This window comes from Plectropomus leopardus, chromosome 19, assembly GCF_026936395.1.
Source record: "Plectropomus leopardus strain MGB_pleo_1.0 chromosome 19, ASM2693639v1, whole genome shotgun sequence".
Taxonomy (NCBI): domain Eukaryota; kingdom Metazoa; phylum Chordata; class Actinopteri; order Perciformes; family Serranidae; genus Plectropomus; species Plectropomus leopardus.
In genome coordinates, this window is record NC_142194.1 from 12,840,317 (window position 1) to 12,858,011 (window position 17,695).

At 40.6% G+C, this 17,695-nt stretch overlaps 1 protein-coding gene across 3 annotated transcripts in view; it reads left to right on the top strand.

Moving 5' to 3' along the window:
• vti1a (vesicle transport through interaction with t-SNAREs 1A) overlaps window positions 1-17,695 on the top strand; it is a 156,955-nt gene that overhangs the window by 90,740 nt on the left and 48,520 nt on the right. For 2 of the 3 annotated variants that reach the window (XM_042507706.2, XM_042507707.2), the window contains one exon: window positions 4,226-4,287. In XM_042507706.2, the coding sequence (XP_042363640.1) occupies window positions 4,226-4,287 (62 nt within the window). Of the gene's footprint in view, window positions 1-4,225; window positions 4,299-17,695 lie in introns of all 3 variants that reach the window. The other variant, XM_042507708.2, reaches the window with a different exon arrangement.

Below are 17,695 nucleotides of genomic sequence, written 5' to 3' on the forward strand. Positions count from 1 at the left end.
CTGGGTCAAAGCAGTACACTCAGTAAACTCTGAACCACTCAGTGGATTGAAGAATGTGATTTAACAGTTCTCCAGGCGAGCTCATACAGACGCTGACAGGTAGCAGGGGAAACAAATCAGTATTTATTCACTAAAATTAGTATTTATATCCTTGTATCAATAATTCCACGACATAAAACTATTAATTTGAGGGTATGAATGACTAATTTTGGGGAATAAAAAAAGCTATTTGTGAAGCTAAATTATTCATTTTTTCGCCCCCAAATGAATAATTCTCGCCTTCAAACAAATAAAATCTTGCTATTAGGTTGCCACATTTTTCCTTTCTCTTCTCTATTAATCATACATCTTTTGCTCATATACCGTAATCTTTGCATTGTTTAGGCATCTATCTGTAGTCACAAATTTAAGCACTATAAATTAAATAATTTAAGGTCACCTCAACGCTGTAGTCTACTCGAACCACTCCCCTCTGAAAGGAGGTTGTGGCCAATCAGGAGCAGAAACCTCCTGTCACAAAAACAGTTTCTTCCCAATTGTAGCTGGACTCTTCAACAAGGCCCATGACCCACACTGACACAAACTCCACTCCCGGTGTTAAGCATTAGAGCACGTCCCTACTTTCTCTTCTCTTGCTTATATTTTATCACTAAAACACATGGTGTGAGCTCAAACATCCCCTGGACAATAACTTGCACATTCCTACAGGACTTTAGACTTAAAAACAGTCACTTAAATAACAGATATATTTTTACGTAATCTTATGTGTTCCCATGTACAGTTTTTTCCTTTCCTTAATTTATTTTATGTCTTTATACTTTTGGACTGTGTATTGTTTTGCAACAAATCCCCAAGTTAAATTTCATATATGTGAAAACCTACCTAGCAATAAACTGTTTCTGATGGCTTTAGTTTTTTTTTTTCCCCCTTAACTAACCAGACAGGCCACAACAAGCTTTAACTTCAGTGACAATATTTACAATACCTAACAATGTATGAATGAATTAAGAATATATTTATTACATTTTTCATATACAGCACAGAACAAAACAGCTTTGATGCGACATGACAAAATGAGTAACTAAATATAAGAAATAAAAATAAAATAATATTCTTGGTTTTATATGCATCCCGAACCCTCACTGCAAGCAGCGTCAAATAAATAAATACAATATATAGACTTATAGATAATAAATAAATAGGCTATATAGACTAAGAGCAAGATAACAGCAAGACTGACTTCATGGGGATTTTCAGAGACTGGCTAAGCTGATTTAGGAACCCCTCGTGATATGGAGGATGGCTTTGCAGGCCCAGTGTATTTTCAGTCAGGGTCTGAAACTTTGCAAAGCAAAAGTCAAAACATTTAATAGCTAATAATTTTAAGTAATGGAATATGTATTTCCTGGGAAAAAATCAGTTGAGAGCTCATTATTAATGTAAAAGGATTTGGTTTGTAAGGTAAAACTTTTTTCTTTACCGAAAGCCTTTTGGCACTACAGATTAAAAGGATGTGGATCAGAGAATTTGAATTTTTGAATATTTTAAATATTTGAATTTTACACACACATTAGCTTGATATGGAAATAATAGTAAAGTATATGTGTGTATTTTAATGCTGGGCCGAGGATGTCCTTGGAAAATGTTCTGTCATGGAGCCGTACATTAAAAATGAAAAAAATAACAACAACGTCCTCTTTTCATATAGGCAACCACAGTTAATTTTAGACACTAAAATTTCAGTTGCTTTCCATTTCAGGTTAAGGAGGGAAGCATGAGATTTGGAGAGGTTGTGGAGAGAGAGAGAGAGAGAGAGAGAGAGGGAGGGAGGAATGGAAAGAAGGAATGATTCAGAGAGATGTATTTTGGGAGAAAGTGTGAAGTATCTAGGGGACAGATCTGTGGGTAGAGGCAGACATCAGGCAACTGCAGGACTTGTTGTCTTTGCCAGAGGGCCCATACCCCAGGTCCCCCACCTCCTACCCTGTACCACATGTATCCTTGGCTCTCGCAACCTGCATCGCACCAACCCAGGCTGCCAGAGGGAAGGAAGGATGGATGGAAGAAGAGGAAAAAAGTAGCAGTAAAGGAGGGGCGGGAAGAGAGGGCGAATCGCAGGCAAGAGAGATGACTGCAAGATGAGCCAGAACAAACAGGAAAAAGAGTGATGCTGGAACCACTGTAGAGAAGAGAAAGGTTGGAAGAAGAGATGTGAAAGTGGGGAATTAAAAATAGAATAGGCTCCAGTGTAATACACTGATGAAAACACACTGAGTGAGAGTGGCTTTATTGGGAAAGCAGTTATTATCTCAGAGAGATGAGGATGAATGACTCCCTGCTGACTCCTGAGAGAACCTCTCTGCAAAAATTCTTCTCCACACTCCCTCATCATCCTCTAGAAATGCGACTACAGGTAGACGTTAGTGGCAGCTCACTCAGTGCGGTGTCAGCATTTTTTTTTTTTTTTAGTCACACTCACACCTTGTTGGCAACATCTCTGCCAGTTCCCTTTTCCCAGTGAAAGTCTCCACACCTGATAAAGAGGAATGAATGAAAACATCTTTGTGACCCCGGAGGGAAAAAAGGCAGAGAGAAAGAAAAAGGAGAAGATGGAGCGAGAGAAAGGAAAATATCCAAGGCAATTAGCCCTGAATGGCCATGTTCATTATTTCAAGTGTGCTTTCAAGGACTCCCTGTGCTTCCTATGTACATTAACAGTAAAGGACCCTTCTCACTCATTTGTCTACACCATTCTAATGTTTGCTTTGCAGCAAAGATGAGCAGAAAGCTGTTAGAGTGACATCTCCTTTAAGTGGGAAGTACTTGTTTAAAGTACAGAGATTCTCAAAAAAACATCTAAGAAAGGCATGTGTGTTAAAATTATTATTTGGGTAAATCTTGCTGCTCTTTAAAGTGGATCTAAAAGTATGTTTAAAGAGGAGGGTGTCTCCAGACAGGTGAACCAGTAACCTAAAGGTAAAAAAAGAGGCAAGCTTCTTATCAAAGGTTCTCTGATTCATCTCTCTTGCTTGTAACCAACAACTTTAGGTGGAAGGAGAGAGTGTCAAACTTTAGAGGTGCCTTCTCAAATTGCCCTTGAGCAAGGTACTTTGCCTTAAGGCCAGCAGTACCAGGCTGTGCAACAGTCTAGCCTTGCACAAGCTTACAGCACTACTGTAATAATTGTGAGGACTTTTCACACTTTTTCAGCAATTAAATGTTGTTGGCAAGAAATTTGTATGTAAATGTAGTAGGTCCCCTCGCCATTAATCCATCAGTCTCTGCTGATATAAGATGCAGTGTCTTCATTGCTATTGTTCTCAATTATGTGATAATAATAATTATAATAATAAACTTTCTCTATAAAGCACCTTTCATACAACAAATGCATTACAATGTGCTGTACAATAAGGGCATTATATGTTCTTCACATAAAAACAGACAGAATAAACATAAAACAGGCCAGGAAGGCAATTCAGCGTAAAAGGATATTTTAAAAACAGTTTTAAAACATTGAATAGGTCTTTAAAATCATAAAATCATTTGATAAAACCTTAAATTAAGATACAAACAAACAAGAGTTTTAGATAGTCAGAGGCAGTTAAAGACTTGAGTGGACAGATATGTTTTTAGCTTTCTTTTTTGTGAGCTGCTTCACCTATATCTATAAATAATGTGTTAAATAAGCTTTGGAGCTTAATTGACAAAAGCTGCATCCCCAATTTTCTTTTGCCTGTTGCTGGGAACTTCCGATAAACCAACAGTAGATGATTGCAGTGTTCGCGAAGGTAAATAGTTAACAAGGGGGTTAGCAATGTAGTTTGGTCTGAGCCCAATTTAGAGCTTTGTATACAGGGAGTAGGACCTTGAAATCAATTCTAAAAGTCGCAGAAAGCCAGTGGAGAGAAGCTAAAACTGGTTTTATGTTCTCTCTCCTCTTGGATGAGCGGGAGTCTCTCAATGCTGTATTTTAGGAGGCGTGTATAAAGTGCGTGACAGTAGTCCAGTCAGCTTAAAATAAACGCATCAATCAACTTTTCTGAAAGAAATTACCTTCCTCTATCCCTTACTTTTAATTGTACAATGAGCATAGCAGTTGTTAAAAGATTTCAATAACAGTAGGCATTTCTTTAAGTTTACCCCCCTCATAGACTGTTAAAGAACCTTTTGAGTTGCTGAATCAGAATGCAAACTAATATGTCTTTCACCTCTTTTGTCCCCCCAGCTGAGAGAAACGGACGCCAACCTGGGCAAGAGTTCTCGTATCCTCACAGGCATGCTGAGAAGGTAAGAGGCAGGTACGGACCTTGTTTCTGCACCTCTCTGTGAGTACCTGTGCTGTGAGCTTACTCCAAGTCATCATCGTTTATAATAAGCTCAACTATATCCATCTTTCCCTTCATGATTAGTCTGAAACACTGTGTCACTGTTGCCCACATTGCATTGCATTGTGTTTCAGAACACACAGGTGGGGAAGGATAAAAAAAACAAACATGTCAATAGATAGATGAACAATTACTCCACAAGAAACAACTGAGATATTTAGTGATCTTAGGCATGTCACACTAACAGAAATTAAGTAGTCGATGCCAGTGAAATTCCATGATTCTCAATGCCCAATCCGATAGCATCTACTTAAAACATATACTTCTTTATTAAAAATATTTCAGTTAAATTAATGAATTTGTTAAATTTTATTCAGTTACTCCTGATAATCACCTGGAACGCAAAGTACTAATCTAAGCAGGTTCATGAGATTTTGTGGGTGAGGAAACATATATTAGTATATAGGCTACAGTATAAGAGCATACAGTATTTCTCCTCCGATGTAAGATGTTGATCTTGTTTGTAGGCTATTTTTCCAGCCCTTCCTCTGCTAAGAATGGCCGGCTGGCTAAAATGTGACAGTGACATGCAGCTGCGTTGTTTTTACCCAAAGTTTAAAATTTTCTCGTAAACACGCAAAAAATGGCAAACATGCAGCGGTCAGTGCAGAATAGATGCTCAGCGCCTTGTCACGCTGCAGCTTTTTATAACATAGTGTAGATGTGCTACTGTACGTTAACGTTTCACATAAATAACAAAATAAGATGGCCTCGGAAAAAAAAAATGCTTTTCTTTACAACAAGTCGAAGCGGAGCTGTTGCTGCTGCTGAAACTGCACTTGTCGACATCTTCCTCATGTTGTCGTTCTTCCGTATTGGTGGGCGTTTCTCCTCTTCCTTTTGCATTTAACAGCACACTAGAATAGTGTGTGGAAAAACTGTATCTCGAAGAATTGTATCTCCGGTACCTTTGGTACTGCAACTATAACTTTTTTTTTTTTAGAATTTTGCCCTGACTTGGTTCTGAATTATCAGTTCTCATGACATCCTAATTACATAAATTTGGGGGTTGTGTTTTCTTTGATTTTTCTTTGTAACTATTTTGATTAGTATGTTCCATCAATATGACACTTACTGTATGTCTGAACTACACAAACAAACAGTATGAATGCCTATTCTCTTATATGCAGTGGTATTGTTGTTAAGTGGCTGGGTAGAGTGAGAGAAAAGAGTAGCCCAGTACTGCATCTTGCAGAAAAATGCTGTAAAAGACAAGTGCGCACTGTACACGTCTCCATTCTTTTCTTCTCTTCGCCTTTGTTTTTCACAAAATGCACTTACAGCCCGTATCCAACTCGCTGTCTTTGTCTTTCTCGCTTGCTAGTTCATGCACGAGGCAGTCCCCAACAATCACACAAACACAGCATTCACACGCAAATATTTCAATAGTCCTTGCATTATCTTATGCACCCGCCACCTAACTGAATCACACATGTGCACAGTGTCACACTCGCACACGCACACACACACACACACACACACACACACAAACACACCGTAATGTCTTGTCACATCTCCATTTTATAAAGTGCCTGTGTGCCTACCCCTGAACCGTGACGCCACGGTTTTGTTTCTCGCTCCCTCTTTCTTGTTTTTTTTTTCTCCCTGTCGCCCACTGTGGATTTTGATTAAGAGTAATATGTAAATGACACCGACTAAATGTAAAATCCTGGGGCCAGGAAGGAAGTGCCAATTGAAATAGATGCTTCAGTGCCCGCAGACAATTTGGAGGGCGGCTCACAGGGCGGCCAGCAGTTACTAGAGAGGGAAGGCCTGAGAAGGGCTGTGACGCCGACTGTAACCAATATTTCTGCATATGTCTCCATTTTGTCAAGTCTGATTATGGGAAGAGGAGGAGGAGGATCGCGGGGGGGTCAGCTCGCCTGGCATGTCACCCAAAGCTGTCCAGAAATCATTCATCATTCCCTCCTCCTTCTCTCTTTTCTTCCCTCCACCCCCCTCTGGTGCCGAAGTAAATAACACACTTATTTCAATATTATCATATTAATGTTAAAGTTCAGCTGTCACCTAATGGGAAGACTTAATCAGACGTAGCATTTTAAGAGGCAAGCTGCCACCCCTCCTCCTTCTCTCCAGCCTCCTCTCTTGACGTGTCTTTCCTCCTCTGGTTAGCGCCCCGCTCAAATCAGGATTTATGAGGGCCTTCCAAAGTGGGGCCCGGCTGCGAGCCCCTTCGACTACCGCCCGCCTTTCTGCTTGATGGGAGCAGCACAACATACAACCCCCCGTCATTCTTTAACAAAAAGTCTTTTTTTTTCTTTTCATTTGTTAGCTGTTTGAATAAAACAAAGTGTGTTTTGTTGTGAGGTTGTGGAGTAGAAACGTCAAATCTGAAATCATTTATAACCAGAGATTGAGAACTGAGAGCGAAAAGTAAGTTCAGGATGGTTCAATGATATATCACCCCCCACCCCCTTTTAGGCAATTCGTCCTCATTTCCCCATTCATTTCATTATTTGCTCCCCTGGTTTTCTGCCTTTTGATTAATTGTTTATTTGTGTACGATGTCAGAGCAATTGTAGTTTCTTTACACTGCTGTTAGGGTTGGGGGGTGGTTGCTTTGTCATTCTCCACTTGCTTGTCTAAGCTATAGAAGTAGTGTATTGCTTTATGTCCACCAGGAGTAAGTAAAGGACTTTTACAAATAGGTGAGAGAGTGAAGACAACCTTTTCTTTTTCTGTTATAACCTCTAATACTCATGCAAAGAATGAAAAACACGTAATGTTTTGTTTAATCTTTTTATGCCTCTTTGCCAGTGATAGCTGTGGCCAGGGACATTATGTTATTCATCTGTCTGTCCCTTTCACATGAACGCAGTATCTCAAAAACTCCATGAGGGATTTTTTTCAGATTTGGCACAAACATTAACTTGGACTCAGGGATGAACTGATATGATTTTGGGGGTCAAAGGTCAAGGTCACTGTGACCTTGTCTCAGTCTCATTCTTGTAAATGCATTTATTCAAGAAGACTGTGAGGGTGTTGCCTCAAATTTGGCACAAACATCCACTTGGACTAAAGAATGAACTGATTAGAATTTGATAGTGAAGGTCAAAGGTTGCTGTGGCCTCACAAAACATGCTTTTGGCCATAACCCAAGAATTCATATGCTAATTATGATAAAAGGTCAAAGGTCAGACACATTTGGTCTGATACCTAATTGATGATGCCAATCTTGGGTGCCCACCTTGAAACTGTGCTGATTGTATAAATCTTTGGGGGAAGATGTGTGTGACACATCTAGGTTTTCACAGTGAGGGATGGAAACCGTAACCCAACTTGACCGCTGTGCAGAGGCATGCAGCCCTGTGGTAGTAATTTCAGTTTTGTGATGCTTTTTGTTGTAGTAAATATATCCTTTATTTAATCAGGTAAAAGACTCACTAAGATTTAAAATCTCTTTTCCAAGAGGACAGCATAAAACATAGTAACATACAACAATAAATACAAGCTGAGAAATACAACTGTCATATGTTACAAAGAGCAAGCACAACCTCCAGTTAAAATACAACATAGAACAGTCAGATATATTAATATGTGCAATTTTCAATTTCAGTGGGAATTAGAGTAGCAATCACATTGACCAAGAGAGTTATTTTCTCTGTCTTTTAAAAGTGAATTAAATTCTCCCATAGTGGTAGTGCAGCATTTGGATACATTTGGAAGCCAGTATTACATTTTTGAGGCCAAGTGCTTTGGACAATTTTTTCACATTAATAAAGCCTCTTTCACACGTGCAGTCTACCCCTGAAATGTTCAGGAACATTCCCTGCATGGGAACATGTGTGAATGGGAACCAGGATCAATGTTCAGGGAAATCTTTACTATCTCAAGACCGAGTAACATTTCAACAAAATGCTGGTATGGCTGTGTTGTGAATGAAAGCAGTGACATTCCAGGGAGCACCAGGACTCTGACATATTAAATTCACAACATGGTTACAGTTTAGCATTCATGCCAACATTACTTGTCTTGCAAACTTGAACATTAAACATATCTTATGCAGGATTTTCCTGAAAAAAAACCCCAATACAAAAGTATTCCCTCTCACCATCACTTAAGACTCAGAAGTGTGTGGCAGTGTATTGTTTTTGCAGAGGCTCTGTCCTCTGTCTGCATTTTTTAATTTTCTTCTTATTTTTTGTTTTTGGGACGTTTATGTACCCCCAAAGCACTCAGATGAAGTCCAGACTTAATAAAAAGGTTGCAGCCAGGTGCCAGACTCTAAGCAGCAGGCATCTAGAGACACAATGCAGAAAAAACACAAATATAGCAATGTCAAAATGGCAAATGAGAGTGAATCTGGGTTAGGGTTTGCTTTTACTTTTATTGGTGAGTTTGTTTAGTGTTTAGTGTTGAGTGACAATCCTGCATAGTGTACCTTTAAACACATGTCAAGAACATGGGAACACCAGACAAAAACTGCTCAAATTTCAACTCTAAAAGGTTATCCCAGTATTTTATTGGGAGGATGTGTAAAGAGGCTTCATACAGAGGGATACAATATAGCATTTTAGACACTGACCTGTGGTGGTGAGCAGATAGTATAAATACTGCAGCAATTTTAAGTTCATTATGAACACAGTGGCCTTGATCAATGTTCAGACAAATAGACTTCAGTGTGTAAGTGGAGGGATTTATTGTGATCTGGGGAATAAATAGTGGCCTTTCTCATTGTTAGTTTAGTTTCTTTTAAATTCACACCTCTTCTTGAAGGGTTTTCATGGTCTGGGGTTTCACCCCAGCTGAGAAACAATTAGACACTCATTAAGCCAGCTGTCAGAGTTCAAGAAAGCCAATTAACTTAAAGACTCTGCGAATATCACTTATTGTTGAAAACATTCAGACACACACATCTCAAATAGCTGTTGCTTTGTTTGAAAATTAATCTTTACAAATTTCTGACTGTGAAACTCATCACTGCCAATGAGGGTAATTAGTGTAAAACACTATGTATAGGTACTGTTGATTGGCTGGCTCATGGTTAATAACTAGTCCCACAAACATAGCCTCTGTCTCATGTCAGCCGTCCTCATTTACTCAGTGGATGTCAGTGGTCTAGTGGTGGGCATCCAGGGCATCCACTCTTAGTTAATTTTTAATTCAATTTTCTGAAATCCTTTGGGTTTTAATTATACCGTGACAGGCACAGTGATCCCAGTGAGGCAGAAAGGGAATCCTGATATTATATTAATATCTATGATCATCAAATGATCTATTATCATCTCATTTAGTTGCTGTTTAGCACCACTACCAGTCCCTTTGTACCATAAAGAAATTGTTTTTGCTACAGCATTTCCTTATCAGCTATTTTTATTGGTTGCATTCCCAATGAAAATATGTAGATTTGTAGTGTAGATGTCTTGTCTGATAGGATATATGATAAATACTTTGTGTTTTAGGGAAATGCAATAAACCCCATTAACAACAACTTAGATCTGGCTTTGTATTTAATGGAAAGGTTACAATCATCATTCACACACAGGACAAATGTCTGCCGTAGTTACGGGTATTTATCAGCTCTAGCTCTGATTGGCTGTGATTGGCAGGGACGGGAATACAACTCCTGGGTTGATGCGCTGATTTCTGCCACTTACTGGTGCAATGCAGGGATGTGGTGCCACAAAATACTGTCTGTCTTCATCCTAGAAGTGCTCAAACATCGTTAAAAAAATTTGGTATCGAGTCTGAAAAAGAAATTGTAGAAGTAACTGATATAAAAAAGACCACTGTAATATTTTCACTGTAATACATGCTGCTTTCTGCTTTTACTAGCCTTGTTACCTTGTTACTAATGTATTTCTGACACCAAATGTGACACACCAGTAAAAAACAAAAAAACAATAAGGTGTAGGCTTCTCACCTGCTGTACACGGCTCTGTGTTACTGGCAATGCGAAACAGTCAGTTGCTGATTTATAGTTGGTTTTCCCATGTTTAAAAAACCTGCATATACACGCTAATTTTGCAGTCTTTGTTGCCATGATCAAGCAACATGTCCTAAGATTGCTCCATTTGTTTGGGACTGAATGTACCCAAATAAGACCAGGGGCATGGTTATTTGTTGTAATTCAAAGCTTTCAGTAGTTCTGTAGAATAAAGAACATCCGAGCCCACCAACTTTAATCCCCACCGGCTATTTTTTGTCTTTGAGACTTGATCAGGCTCACAGTCATCATCTGAACTCGTGTCAAAGCATTTATGTACATAAACTTTGTGTAGTGAATTTTCCTTTCAAGTAATTGGTCTTCATTACCCACCGAGTTGATCAAGTTAGCTAGATGCAAGGATTTGGTAAAATCTGCATTGGGAAGGGTTACAGCTCACAGTGTGGATCAGTATCACAGACCTTTTGATAAGGCGTCTGTTGTTTCCATGGCAAACTGACATTATGGCTCCCCGTAAATTCAAAATGGCCCTGTGACTGTAGCGAGAGCCTTCCTGCTGCTATACTGAACATCTCAAGCATCTCACCCACTACGGTCAGATCAGTTGGGAATGGGATGCAGATCCAGACCCAGTTAGGACCACTGGGGCTACTGGCAGCTTCACGGAAGGAGGGGGCACAGTGAAGGGCAATGAAGCTGGGAGGACGAATCGAGGGGAGGGGGGGTGATGTATATTTTGAAGCAGAGGGGTTGTCTGCTCTCGCTGGCAGCTGATCCCACATGCAGGTGGTCGACTCAGTCGCCAGGCAGATCAAAAAGTCAAGGCCCCGGGTGGACCTCCCTTTGAAATGGGAATGGGGCCTAGATATCAGACAGAAAACATAAGCAAGCTCCCAGCCACAGAACAGCTCCATATTCATGGCTCGGACTGGCAGTAGCGACGGGCAGGCTGGACGGACAGAGCCTCAGCCTTCAGAAGAGGACTCATGCACACTCTGGACACTGATTAAGAGATCAGCCCATGAGCTGGGGTGAGGATGATGCAGTGGCTCACAGGCTGATGCAGCCGCACTGTTACCAAGACACCAACTTCCTTTCTTGAGACGTGTCTGGACAAGCTGTCTTAATGTGTGGCCAAGTTCACCCCTTTAATTTAAGTTAGGAGTTACATGTGGCAAATATAGTAAGAACAACCCTCTGAGTCCTGTTATACTGTTGATCATTAACTGAAATGGAAATTAAACCTTTTAATCCGACTAACTGGGAAAAAAAGAACTCATCCTTGCTTAGGAAAAACAAAAAAGGTTCCTGCATTCATTTCACACAGGAGAGTTTTTTCCTTGTTTGCTTGGCCCAATAAACCAGCTAGAGAACAATTTCATGAGCCAAGAGACCAAAGTTCATGGCCCCAGAAAAGCATCTGGAGACGGAAACTTTTGATTCCCTAAGATCCGTAAGTTTTGCCTCTTCACTGTATTATTGGCAAATATATGCACTTCCTCTCTATCCGTCTGTCTGGAATATTAACTACTGGGATATGTAGGTCACATAATTAATAGACTTCAACTCTACCAGTGAGCTGTGGTGGGATCGGAGTCTTGGGGCCCTCTTGAAGTCTTGTTATGAAGTTGAACAAAAAGATTTGATTTTCTTTTAATTGAAGCTGAAAGATGGGGCAGATTGCAGTTTAGATGTTTTTCTTGCTCCCCTTTAACAGTTTTCTTTTCTTTTATTTATTTGTGTTGCCCTGTTTTAGGGTGAGGACGTCATCACAGTGTGATGGGGTCAGGAGAGAGTCAGCCAGTGGAACAGTGACAGGGTTTCTGGCACTAAGCTCAACCATTGTACCTATAATCACAGGCATTTAAAAGTCTGCACATGCCTATATTCGCTTTTATTCTGTGTTTTATCAGCATATTGGACTCTACTCCATGTCTGTGGCACTGTGTAAGACATGTCTGCCCTATTTTATATTCTATTTTACTTTGTATTACAGCTGAACTCATCACAGTAGCCATAGCCGAGCTCCGTGTTTTCTGTCCCGAGAGTGGCAGATCGCTCCCAGTGGATCCCACTCTCTCTGATCTCCTCTCCATGTTGCTGCCACGATAATTCCATGTACTCCATTTAAACACATTCCCTTTGCTTTGCAATTTGTTCAGCCTGGCATCATTACCACCCCGCTCAACCCCCCTACCCCCATATTGCTTCATCCCTCTGGGTCAGTCCTATCCCTGGCCTTTTCTGCCCCCTCCAGGGAAGCATTCTGTGCTTTTTATGTCCAGTCTGTTTTTATTCTGGCAAAGGAGCAAAGTGCCAAAGCATGAATCGTATATGGCCTCACGGCAACCCCTAGCTAAACTTTATACATGTCGAGATGAGCGCAGCTGTTGTGTGTATGTGCATGCATGCACATTATGGTTATGTTCAGTGGATTAATGACAGCATGTTAGCCTGTTAAGGTATTTTGTGTTGATAGTGGTAATTGATACTGTTGGCAGACATGTAAGTAATGCTGGAAGTCCTCGCTGGGCTTTGAGGACCATTTGCTTTAGCAAGTAAAGCAAAAATAACTTTCTAAAGGCAAATATATACTTTCTACATCCATGCTGTCGCGTTGGTCAGTGTTATAATGTAAATTTCATCAGCTGCTCTTGTCGACTTCTCAAATTTCAAACTATGCAGTTGCTGTCATGAGCGTACTGACTGCATAATCCGAAACTCAGTGTAATGTGTGCATAAGCACATGGACCTCTTTATCTGTGGACATGGACATGTCGGAGTCGTTTGGATCGTTTTTGCTCTTTCTAACATACAGTGAGCATATTGTGGCAGCTGAAGTACAAAAAATTGTCAAGAAATTCTATAAGCAACAACAACCTTTCAGCTTTGATAAAATATTTGCATTTAAGCAAAGTTTTGTGTTGGGGCTTGTTGTATTCCAAATTCTAAATATTGACCGAAAGATTTTCATTTTTATTGTAAATGCATATCAGCTCCAAATATCTGTTATTGGTCTCATAAACTACTAATAATCGGTATCGGCCCTGAAAAACCAATACCGGTTGACCCCTACTCCTAACAGACGCAAGATATGTGAGGCAGCCATCACTCGCACACAAAGCCATAGTTAAAAGCAAGCACATCTTCGGTCTCACCTTCACTCTCTACTTTTTATAAAAGGCATACCACATCATTCTGAATCATCCAGAGTTATAAAGATATGATGACATGAGATTTTACACCATGTTAGCACAAATGTTTGAAGAATACCTCCTACCAACAGGTTATCTTCCACTGACAGGGTTGTTTTATAGAGAAACAAAATAATCAATACGTTTTGATAGTAAACTACACTTTTATTTTTTATCAAGTTATTTTACTTTTTGAATGTCAGTTAAGTGTCTTGTTGGAGATAGGAGATACTTTTTAATGTTTCAGTGTGTGTGTGTGTGTGTGTGTGTGTGTGTGTGTGTGTGTGTGTGTGTGTGTGTGTGTGTGTGTGTGTGTGTGTGTGTGTGTGTGTGCGCCTGTGGCTACAGGCTGCTGCTGGGACAATGACAGGGTGCGCCTCAGCCTCATTACTCACTGCTCCTGAGCCAAACAAGCACCACTGCCACCTCTCTCTCTTGCTCTCACTCTCTTTTTCTCTCGTGCTTTCCCTCCTGCTTTATATCTGTCTTTTCCTCTCTTCCTCCACCTCGCCCATTAGAGAGTGCTGATGGGACGCTTTTTGCAGAAAGGAAAAGATACACACACACAAGCCTGGGCTGTAGAAGAAGGGATTGTTGACAAGGGCAAAGACGTGTTGTTGTTTTATATAAGGGATGCATTTGTCTGTTGAGGATTGACTCGCTTAACTGGCTGCCAAAGCCCCCTTTTTCTCCTACATATCTCCCTCTCTCTATTATCTAGCTCATAGCCAGCTTCTGTTTTTTGATAGGTCAGGACAAAGTTGGTTTGCAATTATTCCAAATGTAGCGGTGAAGACATTTTTTAGATTTTAGAACTAATATCATCTAAAGGAGTTTAACAGAAAGGAGTAAAAGTGAATGCTGTCGAATTCATTTTAAGGTAGAAGGTATTCGCAATCAAAGCGCAACATGCAAAAACTACAGCCACATGAAACTGTGCAATCAGCACAATTAGTCCAACCTAGTCTCTGAACTGGGCATCAAGGCTGAACGTTTGCATTCCAACAAAAGAAAACACCCTTTGCACCGTCACTTCTACAAATGTTCGAGGGTCAGCCATCCACGACATTGAGGCAATGCTTCGTTCGACCTCGCTCATACCATCCTAGCTGATAGAGCTTCTTTTTTCCCCCTCCTTTAACCCTGACAGACTGTCGTTCTGACGAGATGACTGGAGATCAGTGGCGCTCTCATCCCTTGAAGTGGCTCCAGGTGTCACTCCAAGGGTACCCGCCCCGTTTGATCTGCCGTCGAGCGCCTGTCGGGCCACGGCACCCTCTGATTTCCCGGTCAGAGGGGAAAGAGGCTCTCCTGTCCAAAAGTTCCACTGCTACTTTTGAGTGACAGCGAGGGAGAGGGATCGGCGGCTGTAGAGCAAAATCCGAAGCGATAACCGTTTGGGAATGGACCTTTTCCTGTTACCGTTATTTCCTAGCTCGCATTTAGCAGCTTTAGGGAGTCTACTCATACACACCCTCATGGGAGCATTGTATAGAGGTGATCTTGATTTGATACGCTAGATACGCTAGGCCCCAGCAGTCCAAACAACAGAAAAGGATACAAAATAAACATCAGATGAAACCAAACCATTTTCACTGATCATGCTGTGGGCCTTGTCTTAAGAAGAACAAAAAAACATCCTCTCAAACATCTTCAGATGCTGTCCAAAGGAGGTCCCTGTCTTCACTGAGGAGCTGCACAAACAAAAAGGGCAGATGAAACAAAATGGAGGATTGGAGGTATATATCTTTTCAGCAAACATAGACGCCTGTATCCTTCCTCCCTTTCATTTTCCTATATCCGTTACATTTTTTTCCCCCACCTACTGTGAGCTTCTGTAGAAATTACAGGTGAGATCTCAGTCTGTGGCAGGGCCTGCCTTTCGTCTAGAGGGAGCAGGGGAAGGCAGGGGGGTGGGAGGCTGAGAAGGAGAGGAAAAAGAGATTCATGCTTTGCAGTACTGCTGTGTTGTTTGTGGCACTCTTCCCTTTGTGTGTCTGGCGATAACTTATTCAGCACAGGGCCATTCATCCAGGGGTTGAGCGCGGGCGTCCGTCAAGACGGAAAATAATGAGGCGACAGCAGCGCAGAGGATAGCTTTCTCCCTCCGCCTAGGTCGCCCCCTCCTACTCCTCCTCCTCCCCTTCTCCATCCCCTCCTCCTCCTAGCCTCCCATTATCAGCCGATTTAAATAGATAATAGGGGGCCTTCTTCAGGACATTTTGAAGCAATTAGAACCTATCACATTGTCTCTCATTTGACTGTTGTTCCCTCCCAGCATGCCATTGTGCATACTTCTGTGCATACTATGCAACAGCTGCATGGAATATTGTGGAATGCAACAGTGTTACTGGATGCCAGTATTTGTGTCAAGGCGAAAAAATTGGCTATTTTGTCTATATCTTTGCAATAGACTCACATCCATATGCGCATGTCAGGCACCATTCCATCTCGAGCCATGCCAGGACACGGGATCCCTTTGCCATGATGAGTTGCTCTTGGGCTCCGTTGCTTGCCAGGATAAAGTGGCTATGGCCCAAACACTTGCACTGTACATACCTTCCCTGCACTTTCAGTCAGCTCTCATTTATTTCTTTCTCTTACCATCTTTGCGCAGTGTATTTTGTTGGCTAAAAACATACAGTGGCGCACAAGAGAGGAGCGCATCTCCATGTGCTCTTAAACTACTTTAAATTAAATTGTTACAGATGATAACTTAATAGACAAGCATGCCCAGTGGGGTTCAAGGTCCTGCTACTGTGTATAGTTTTATTCCCAGCAAAGTAGTTTTTGAAAACAGTGATAGTCTCAACAAAATAAGTCAGCTGTCTAAGTTGCGTTTGCATCACGATGGATGGTTAAGTATAGTTTTGCTGTTATTGTTGTTGCCCCTCAGATCTCTCTTTGGCAGGGTGCAAGAGCTTGAAATATTTACAAATGCTGAAATTTTGACTTGTTTTCTTTTTTTTCTTTTTAATATTTTCTTCTAACCCATCAATCATTTACTGCGCCTCTGTATGTCTGTATCTCATCCTAACAGACCCCCAGGATGGTGCAATGAAACAAAGGCAGTACATTGTTGCCATGTTGTTGATGGCATAAAAGATCCCCTTTATCACAATGGGCAACACAATAAAAAAGAGGACTACTTTTTTTCAAGAAAGTGAAAGGGTTGTAAGGCAAGGCATTTATTGGCATCAGGATTCAACGGGAACTCCTGTCAAAATACTTAAACAGCGGATTGGTCTGTTTTCTAAGCAAATGCCTAACCTTGAGTGCTTTTATTCTAAACACAAAAATAGATTTTTATTTTTTCTATCGCAAAGGCTGGATAGCAAAAGGACGGACCCCGTCACCCCACCCATCCCTTACTTTGGTTTTGTTGTGAAGGGCATTCTGTGATGTGTAACACACAACAGTTTTGACAAGAATAGAAAACTGCGCTTTGAAAATATCTTATTTGCCAGATTCAATCTCCAAATGCAATCTACTATTACACAAAAATGAAATCTCAATCTTTTTTGAATTCCCTCTATTGTCATATGAACATTCTTGGAAAAACACATCTCAGACAAGAATAAATACAACAAAAGAACAGATGACAAAGTGCAAAGTACTAATGTTTTGGTTATTTCACTTCAGTTCAATAATTTCATTCGCAATAACAATGAAATTCAGTTTTTGACTTTTAACTGCATTGTACCACCACAAAAACCTATAACAGGCATGCCAAAAGTCTGGGGCCAGTAACAGCCCTTAGGTAGATTTGAAACGGCCCAACACACAATATTGGTTAATCAAGCAAAACTTTGCATTTTTTCCGCCCATGGAAGGACTGTCATACAGTTTGTAGAAATACACTAAATAGGAACAACGCAGGCATAACTAATGTGTTTTCATAAAGATAAAGACTTTCAAGTGTTGTGGAAAGTTTGTGGAAACACTTTTTCAATTGAAGATGAAACAGTTTTGTTTGTGTAATTTGTGATTTTTTCTTTAAGTTACCCCCTGTGGTGGAAGAAGCAGCTGGCCTGCAAATTGGCCCCCAATTTTTTTTCACATTGTCTATTCTGACCCCCTTTCAAAAAAGTTTGGACACCCTTGGTCTATAATCCCTAATAATTCTGCAGTGTTTTGTCAGTTAACAATATATAATACTATGGATAAGTTTAAGACTCTTCGTCCCAGTTTCATCTTGGTAGTACAAC